At 39.2% G+C, this 10,233-nt stretch overlaps 1 protein-coding gene across 1 annotated transcript; it reads right to left on the reverse strand.

Annotated features, from left to right (window-relative positions):
• Positions 1-3,580: 3,580 nt before the first annotated feature.
• GLRX (glutaredoxin) lies at positions 3,581-8,714 on the reverse strand. The gene is made up of 3 exons (XM_014057737.2): positions 8,402-8,714; positions 6,118-6,230; positions 3,581-3,810 (listed from the first exon to the last, which is right to left on the reverse strand). The coding sequence occupies exons 1-2, from the start codon at positions 8,606-8,608 to the stop codon at positions 6,120-6,122; spliced, it is 318 nt and encodes a 105-aa protein (XP_013913212.2). The 5' UTR covers positions 8,609-8,714; the 3' UTR covers positions 3,581-3,810; positions 6,118-6,119.
• Positions 8,715-10,233: the final 1,519 nt, after the last annotated feature.

A 10,233-nucleotide genomic window follows, 5' to 3' on the forward strand; every position in this document is an offset into this window, starting at 1 on the left:
TCTTCAAAATACACCAGATGTTTGGGGGTAGCAGAGCACATATTTCAATAGATTGGAAACCCTACACCTGTGATGGCGAACCTATGGCATGCATGCCACAAGTGGCATGCAGAACCCTCTGAGGGTATGCGAACCATCGCCCAGGTCAGCTCCACCATGCGCTCATGCCTTCCACCGGCCAGCTGGTTTTCAGGTCTCTGCCGGGAGATGTGTGCAAATGTGCAGGGGCGGGGGCATGGGGGCACGTGCACACATGCAAAGGGGAGTGGGATAAGCATGGTATGTGTGGCCCCTCGTACTCCTTTTTATGTCAGGAGGTTTCAGTGAGGGCCTCAGGAGCCCGGAGGGAGATTGTTTTTGCCCTTCCGGAGGCTCAAGGAAAGCCTACAGAATCTGGGGAAGAATGAAAAACGAGCTTCCCTGAAGTTCCAGAATTCCGGAGATGGGCCTGTTTCCAGCCTCCGGAGGGCCTCTGGAGCCCAGGACAGGTTGTTTTCACCCTCCCAGAGGGTCTAGGATAGCCCTGGGGAGAGTGAAAATGCCCCTCCTGGCTTGGTGCAGGAGGCTGAGTAAGCTGCACGGGGGGGGGGGGGGGTTGTCGCGTGCGGAAGCACCAGGGGGGGTCAAGCGCAGCTGCACAGGTAGTGGGGTGCATTGCATTGTGGGTGTTGGCATGCACGGACAATAGTACGCTTCCAGCATGTGAGGACATAAAGGTTAGCAATCACTGCCCTAAGAGATCATAAATTGACATCATCTCTATATGCACAATCATGTTGCAAATTTGAATGTATACATCATTGTAATTATTGAATTTGATTTCTAAATATGTAAGGACATGAGAATTTGTTATATAAGTAACAAATGAAATGAAGTTTGAGAAGGACTGTTTTCATCTTTTCAACTTTTTTCATATAACAGAGAAATGTAATGCCTTTTAAAAAGCAACCCTTTAAACAAATGTATTGGGTATACACATTTAAATGTACTTTAAAAAAAGCACTAATGGTTATTTGGCTACAGAAAATCACATTAAATCTTCAATGCTGAAATTATTTAATTATTTAAATTATGCTTAATCTCCACAGCAGGAGGCAGCGATGTTTTCAAATTCTTCCATCATTCAGGATGGTTGCTTTCCTAATGAATTGTTTTTATGGTTAACAAAAGTTCAAAATTGTATTAAAAATAAGATTTCTAGATGTATGGATGAAAAAAAAGCCACCCAGGATATTAAAGAATTGTGAGAACTGAAATGCAATCTGCCCGAAGTGCACCAAACTGGAGACGCTATAGATGCCTTCCTATTTTAAAATGAATGAAGACTCATTGATTTTACTGCTAAAGACACATGAAGAACTATTTCTACCACAACAGAGAAAAATGACTAATTTTGCCATCTTGCAGCTAAACCTGATTTTTAAAAAACAAAAACAAAACAGAAGCTAATACTGAAGCTTAGCTCTCTTCTTTTAGGTTGTAAATATAAGAAAGCAGGATGTGTTTGGGGGCAGGTGAAGCAGAGTAATTATTGTGTAAAAATGATTTCAAAGGTTTTGTCAGTTTAATGGTTGTTTGTAACCATTTAGTTCAGGGGTAGTCAACCGTTTTATACCTACCGCCCACTTTTCTATCTTGTTAGTAGTAAAATGTTCTAACCACCCACCTATTCCACAGTAATGGTGATTTATAAAGTAGGGAAATAATTTTACTTTATAAAATTTATAAAGCAGAGTTACAGCAAACTCTTATCACCCACCATGAAAGCTGGAACGCCTACTAGTGGGCAGTAGGGACCAGGTTGACTACCATTGATTTAGTCGGATCTGACTCTTGATGACTTTATAGGCAAATGCTCTCCAGACTACCCTATCAAGCACAGCTTCTTTTAACTGTTGAATAATTTTAATTGTTAAATGTTATCAAGCCAGTGTGCTTGCTTGCTCCTTCTTTGTCCACTAACCTAGCATCACTGACTTATCCAATGAATTTGCACACATACATGACCAAAGTAAATCAGATATAGTTTTATGATTATAACTTCCAATGATGTGTCTGGTTTTAAACAATTTAAAATTTGTTACTCTGGCTGTCCATAGTGTACACAGTAACTTACGCCAGCACTACAGTTCAAAGGTCAGTTTAAGTCCGTGGTAGTCAACCTGGTCCCTACCGCCCACTAGTGGGCGTTCCAGCTTTCATGGTGGGCGGTAGGGGTTTGCTGTAACTCTGCTTTATAAATTTTATAAAGTAAAGTTACTTCCCTATTTTATAAATCATCATTACTGTGGAACCGGTGGGCGGTTAGAAAATTTTACTACTAACAGATACAAAAATGGGCGGTAGGTATAAAAAGATTGACTACCCCTGGTTTAAGTAGTAACTGGCTTATCATTGCATTAAATGGTTCTTGGATTATAATTTTATAATCTTTGACCTATTTAGACATTTGGAATGGGTGCAAGATATAAATCTGGTAATAAATTTGAATGCACCTTTTCCCCCCCAAATTAACTAAAATATAGATCTACCTCTTACCACAGCCTTAGTAAACAAAAGTTATGCGATAGGATTTATATGTCATTTGCTAGGGCTGACAAAAAAAAATCTTCTGCTTCTCAACCTGACCAAAAGTAATTTGCTTTAAAAAAATGTTTAAAGGAGACAAAAATCAGAAATGCTCATGACTGGAATGGTTTGTTTTCACACTTACTTAGCCAAGAGCTGCATACTAGGCAATTTGTAATAATTGTTCCAGGATCTGCTCTTTTTCTGGCTTCCTGGACTTCATTACATCCTACAGGATGAAATCATAAGGGAATCCCCTTCCATTGTATTTTTCCTGTAATTGTGCTGCTGTCATTTTTCTGCCCTTGGAAAATAGCTGGAGAATTTCTTCTTAATTACTTCTTCTTAAGCATTTCTTAATTACTTCTTTCTGAGTAATGACCCCAAATTTTCTCAAAGAATTTCAAAAAGGCACTTTTGTTTTAATTTTATTGATTGCCATATCATCTCAGGTGTCCCTTGGCATTATAAGAAGGAATAGGAAAACAGCTACCAGATGTTCAACCATTAGCTTTTATTACTGAGTCTGCAAACATTTTACCAGAGGGCCATCAATCTAGGACATACTTATTTCTATGCTCATCATGTGTTTTTTTTTGCTCATTACAGACTTCTTAGAATGTGCCTAACGATCATAAGTGATCATAAAATAGTTCTAGGGATCAAAAGACAAAATCATTGTCCCTTATGTGTCACGTATATTGGCTGAATCAAGGAGATAATCTGGACCGTAACACTGAAGAATTATATGGGACCCGATTTACAAGAGGAACTCTCAAACTTTGGAATAAGGTCAAGAAGCCTTTTAAATATGGGATAAAAAGGGGAGAGAGAGGGGGGGAAATTGCAGGGATTCAAACAAAGCTGTAAATGACAGAAGTAATTTTTTAAAAAAGCACGGAAAGTCATGGGTGGACAGCCACATAAATTGAAATGATAAACAGAAAGATGAACTGTCCCAGAGAGAGCAGAGGTAAGCCAATTGCTCAAATGACAATAAAAGAAACAAATATTCTTTTGGGGTCATACTTTATTAGCAGAGAAACAGTTCATACAAACAAGATCTCAAAAGAGGGTAAAGTTGTGCCTTAGAAGCCAGAGAGTAAGCAAAACTTTTTTTTTGTATTGCCTTCCTTCAGAAATATACAATGTGTGAAGACATGACGGGACAGCCAATTAATCTAATTCCCAAATCCTGTAAGTGCTGCTTCAAGGTGATTTCATCCTGTAGTTATTGTTGCTCTGAAAGTTTTAAAAAAAGTTAAAGAATTTCCAGACAAAGCAAAATGAGCGTTAAAAAAAACAGCTGAATATTAAAAGACACATTTGTTTTAAGAAAAACTGATTCACAGTCGGCTGTGAGTTAAAGATTGCCAAAGAAGTTTATAGGTTAATGAAAACAAGGTAATAATTGTTTTCTAGTTTGGAGTTGGAAAAGTCACAACATAAAAAGGAAAAAGAATGGAGAGGGAAAGGGAGAAAAGGCAAGTGCTTAATATTTCAGTATACTTACAATATGTTAAACTGAGATACATTGGATGATTCATAGATCAAAGTTTTCCTTAATTTCAAACATAACATCTGTTATGTTTTGTGAACGGAACTTGATAATTTTGTATGCACATGGTGTGCGTCGGTGGTGAGAATCCAAATTTTTTACAGATTCTATGGCTGTGGCTTTGTGGGCATGGCAGGGGAAGGCTACTGCAAAATTCCCATTCTCTTCCCACTCTCAAAATTTCCACTAGCGGTTCTCCAGAATCTGTCAGAACTGGTTGAATACCATCTCTGCTCCCAATCAGCTGGAACTCGGGAGGCAGAGAATAGATGGGGTGGGGCCAGTCAAAGGTAGTATTTACTGGTTCTCGGAAGTACTCAAAATTTCCACTACAGGTTCTCCATAATTGGTCAGAACCTGCTGAATGTCACCTCTGGTGTGTGTGTGTGTGTGTGTGTGTGTGTGCGTGCATGTGAGTGTGTGTGTAGATATATAGATATAATTTGTTTGTAATGCTGCCTAGTGTCCTTATTTTGCCAGCAACTTTTTTTATATTACAGATTTTCAACTAAATAATATGAAGAGTATCAACAAATATTTTTAATTTATAAAGTACTTGTGAAATATGGAAAATTGATATTACCCAATTTTAATATTTATTAGAAAATGCAAAATTAGGCACTTCTCACATTCTGCACTGAAATGTAAACAATATCTTAATCCTAATTCAGAAGTTCTTGTTCGGTTTCAAGGAACAATCTGGGAATATGATTGTTCTTCCTGCTTTAACTCTCCTTCTAGATGTACATGATTTTTGTCTGCTTCTTGTAACTCTCACTAGAAATTATTAATCTGGGGAGGGGAGGGAATAACTCAAAGGTGGAGTAAAGACCCACCAGCATTCATTTCAGGGACACATCTTCTCATGCTAATGCTAGAAAATTACAAATAGTTCAAACATATTTAATATTTTAAAAGCTTGGGGACATTCACTGCACAGCTTAAAATTAGTGAACCTCACTCTGAATTAGGTAAATGCTTCTAACTGCTGTAATGATTTAGGAGACAAAATAGTTGCTTCAATCTCTGCAAGACTTAGAGCTCCCATGTTGCAAGCTTAACATCCAAACCTCTTCCAAATGAAGAGAGAGAATGAGAGACAGAAGAAACTGAAAAGGTCAACCTTTGCCAGTTCAGTAATGTTATGACATCGAACATGGCTTCTACGAAAGTGCTTTTTCAAGAGGCAACTTTCTGGACTTTCTGGTTTTTCTTTGAAGATGTTTTGCTTTTCATTCTTGGATGAGAAGGAAAAATCTTCACAGAAAAACCAGAAAGTCTAGTTGCCTCTTGAAAAAGCAACCTTGGGACAACCATGACCTTGGATTACTGAGAATCTCCCTAGATATATGGCTTTTACAAAATGTAAGAAGGAATACTGGCATTCAAATTGAAAAAGTTGCATAGCCCTACTCTACAGGATGCCATGAACTACATGCTTCTGTAGAATATTCAAAGTTAGTACAGTTAGCCTACTGCCATCTTTCTGTCCCCATAAATCCTACTGGCTGGAAGTAATGGAACGATCAGGCTAACAACTAGAGAGTATTGCATTGAAACCAAATGAAGCATTCCAAGAAAAGGCAAAAGCAGGGTGGTAAAAAAAAATAGTATATTAGTCAAGGACCAATCATGTTTTATAGTAGAGCTGTCAAACTCGTGGGCTGGATGCGTCATGAGCTGGCCACACCCATGCCTGGTTTGGCGAAGAGAAAAAATGTTATGATACATCAAGTGATGCCATCATGATGACGCAAGTTTGACACCCCTGTTTTATAGTAAGCTTTGTGCTAATTAGAGCAGCTCAGCTTGGGTGTAGTTCTGTGCACTAAGTTATCTGCAAAAGCAGCCACTAACATGCTGCTTATCTGTATATCGAGACTTTGCAAATTCTTATAGGTAAAACGCCTCTCTCTGATGATAATTTTCTCAAAGGGAATCTTGATTTCCTTATCCCATTATATTAATTGGAACCACACCTAGATGCTTACCTTCACATAGCCCCAATCTTCTGTAGCATGACAGAAAGTTCTCCACTATTGTTTAGAGCATCTAGATCTGTAAAACCACCAATACACATTTCCCCAATAAAAATTCGAGGAACCTAGAAAGCAAGCATAACATATTACTCAGCAGTGCTTGATGGATTCATTTTCACTCACACTGCATTTATGCCTTTCACATGCAGTAATGTATTCAGTGAAACTAGCTTCTTTCACTCTACAGTACCTCCTTTTCTTGGAACAAGCAAAGGGAAGGGATACTTCAACCATTAAGAGAGTGAGTAAAAAAGGCATCAATTTGGTTTCACATTAGTTGCTTGGGGATATTCTTGGGAGGGGCCGAAATGCCCCAGGGTTATTTCTCATGCATTGTGTTCTGAAGGCAGAGAAATTTATCTGACTCTTGCTTTGCATATCAAGAAGAAACATTTTAGTTACATAGTTGTAAACAGGAAGTAGGACTTTGGCTTTTTGTTTTCTCTGCTGCAATATGAAATAAACTTTTATGAAGCTTCATCTTGATATAATACAGAACTTATGATATGCAATGCAGCTGGTTCAGAACACATATGGGATATCTTCCTTTTAAGTATGTCTGCTGTGTGGGAATATTTCAAATTCCCTATATCTCTGCAGACTAGTCATGATTAAGTTGTAGAACTTCCAAGATTATGGAGTGAACACATTGTATTTCCATGAAGAAACAAAAACCTACTTTGTAGAAGATTTTTCAACCAATTTAAATAATGCACCCCACGACTAGGAAAAAGCAACACAATTTTCCCTTACCAAATTATACTTGCATTTACTCAGTGATACGTGAATGTACCTCAAACTTTACCAGTGTAACATCCACTAGACAATTCCCAGAATAATCACTGAGAAAGTTGTTTTGCAAAAGTATTTCTTGCAAAAGTAAAAAACAACATATTGGTTTATATGCTACTAAAACTCTGTGTTTGTAACCTTCAACAAGACATATAGGTGCATCACAGCGCAACAATTTTTGAATCAACATACCACATATGGGCTGACTTAAAGAATGCATCCAAAATCCAAGACCCACTACTACCATGGGACTGAAATTTGACAAAGGTGTTGAATTGGTTGGTGGTAGGGCCCAACAGGCAAGAGTGATTGACTGCTTTAGAATGGAGACCTAAATCTGAAATGTCTTAACAGTGGTGGGCAGTGAGGGGAGGACAAGGCAGTGACTTGGATACCTGTTGGCAAGAGAGAGCTGACTAGAGGATGCTATCAGTCAATGGGTAAGCTTTCTTCCCTGGAGGGATGGGGAGTGGGGATGCATAGTCCTCAGTCCTTTTCTCTCCCCCGCCCCCAGGAAAGGGGCAGGAAATTACACAGGTTAACTGAGGAGGAAGAGGACTGATTTCTGACATTCTCTGCCAGCTTTCCACAAGTAATCTTGATCAGGAAGCCAGCAGGAAGTCAGAAGTTACTCCCTTTCCCATTGCTCCCTCCCCCCGTTAGTCAGTTTATCTCTGAAAGAATGACCCAGTGCATCATGTTGTCTATAGTCATTTATATTCCCCTAACTTCAAAGAGACATTGCATTCTGGTCTCTAAATAGTGTTGTTTCCAAAGATAGATCCAGGATTCAAATTTTACCTCTCCCAGTTTAAGATACCAGGTAAAGGTTTTGCAAAGACAGAAGGGAGTACTGCTCTGAGCACTTCACATTCTGAGGAGCCAGATGAAGAAACAAGCTATATTTAGAACGCAAAGAGCACATAACTCACTTCATCCATTTTTCTGAGCTTTGTTAGGCTAAAAGATTATGAACAACTCATATTATGGTCTAACAGCTGTAAGCATTGCTTCCCTTTGCCATATCAAAGTTTATTGATATTTATCACATCTTACCAAACCTAAACCATAGTTTACAAACTACAGAAACTGGCTTGATTCATAACACTAAACTAGCTCCAAATAAACTCCATTTATATGTGGGAATGCAGCCCAAAACTCATTCTATCCACCTACATAATGTGATCCAGACACAAATCCTATAGCTGGTGACTTTGTTGCAAATAATTACTCAGCTGTTTCCTCACCCACATTTCAGCTTGTTGGGAAAGCAATATTGTATCAACAGTTCAATTGTTAAAAGAGCATATTATGTGGGTTATATTATTGGAAAACAGCCACATGAAAACAGAGATCTTTTCCTTATATACTCAGAAGGCAAAACACATGATCTCACTCTTAGATATAACATTCCTCTTGTACTCTGTTTTTAAAGAAAACTCACCGTTCGGGCACCCGTTAACTGCATAAGGTAGTCTTGAATGTCATCCATATTCTTTTGGCTTGTGAGATCAATGTATTTGAAATGCCCAGACTTGATATTAATTTGTTTCAGAAGATCTAGTGCCCTTTGACAGAAAGGGCAGCTCTTCTTTCCAAACACAACCACTGTATCAGATGCAATATGACTAGCTACAAATTGCTCGGCCATCCTAAAATTCTCAGTAGCTCCCAGCAACAAGAGCAAGTTCTGAGGTTGAGAGAAGTAAAAACAGAAAGCAAAAACTCAGTTGCTCTACAAAAGTCAGGTTATATGAGTTCCAAGCCTCCTCCTTATTTTGAGAGCCAAAACCCTGTAGGAGGAGCTTCTTCTTCTCTGTTTCTTATTGTTAAAGAGATATGCACAATGATTGCTTAGTCTTTGAACAATTGCTTAGTAGAAGTATGTAGGCGCTTCCCACTCAGGGTGTGAAATGATTTGGTTCACGGGTAGTTAACAAATCCCACAATTAACTACTGCTGGTTGTGTTGTGTTTGGATTTGCCTGCTTTATTGTTGTTGAAACTCTGTTATATCAATCAACAGTTGCTCATCAGGATGAAGGTTTAAAAGGGTATCTAATTGCAGAAAATCTTGCATAGATGCACAGGGAATTTACTGGAAGGCTCGAATATCAGTTTGTCCAATAAATACCGTTGAAGTTATAGCATGAAACCAGTAATCCCTGCTCCTTTACCTTAATGCATTTATTTTACCAACTGCAATATTTCTGGACATGTCAATAGAATTAATAGCCACTTGATTGGAACCAACATGTGTCTTTCTAGAATGCCCACTTTTCAGAAGAGGTCTGGTACCATCTTTCCTAAGATTTTTTTTTGGAAAGGCATAAGCTTTCATGAGTTGCATCTCTTTTAATAAAATCCATTGGTTGGGAAAGGAGCCACCAGTCTTTTTCTGGTTGTTTTTTTTTTTTTTTGCTATTACAAACTAATACAGTGCTTCTACAACACACATTTGTAATACTCAATGGATTATACTAGGGGTGTCAAACTCAATTTCATTGAGGGAGGCATCAGGACTGTGTTGACCTTGAGGGGGGGCAGATGGCATGGCCAGGGGCATGGCCAGGGTAGGCGTGGCCAGCTCAATGTCACTCATCAAGTCTCAGTTTTTGGCCATGATGGCCTCCTTCAGCTCTCTGCCAGTGAAAATGGAGATTGAGGAGGCTACGCACGGCCCACCTCGGTTCATTTTTGTGGGCAGAGGGCCACAGGAAGCTGTTGTGGTAAAAAACGGAGACCAGGTAGGCTACGCGTGGCTCTCCCAAGCTCCATTTTCTTTAGCAGAGGCACTATGAACCAGTGCTTCACTGTTTCCAAGGTGGGTCCATGGGCCAGATCTAACCACCCCATGGGCAGATCTGGCCCCCGGTCCTTTAGTTTGACACCCCTGGATTACACTTTAAAGTAGGGGTGAGAAATTTTGATGACCAGCGTCTACCTTAATATTTGAGGCAGTGGGCAGAGTACTAATGCTAAATGAGTGGGGCCAACCAGGATGATGTACTTTGAGGATAGAACTTTTGTTTTTAATCTATGTGAAGATTTACATTGCAGCAAGCCTAGATCCCAGGTGTCAAACTCAATTGCATCACATGATGTATCGTGACATTTTTTTGCCTTTGCGGAGCCATGGTGGGTCTGGTCTGCGTGTGATGCATCCGGCCTTCAGGCTGCCAGTTTGACACCCCTGATCTAGATGAAGTTGCAGTTTTCACACTGGGAAACTTTTACCTATTATATCTGAGAGGTGCAGTCGGAGGAGTTGCAGAGG

The sequence above is a fragment of the Thamnophis sirtalis genome, unplaced genomic scaffold (genome assembly GCF_051295495.1).
Source record: "Thamnophis sirtalis isolate CommonGarterSnake01/CBP01778 unplaced genomic scaffold, rThaSir2_p1.2 scaffold_5, whole genome shotgun sequence".
Classification (NCBI taxonomy): domain Eukaryota; kingdom Metazoa; phylum Chordata; class Lepidosauria; order Squamata; family Natricidae; genus Thamnophis; species Thamnophis sirtalis.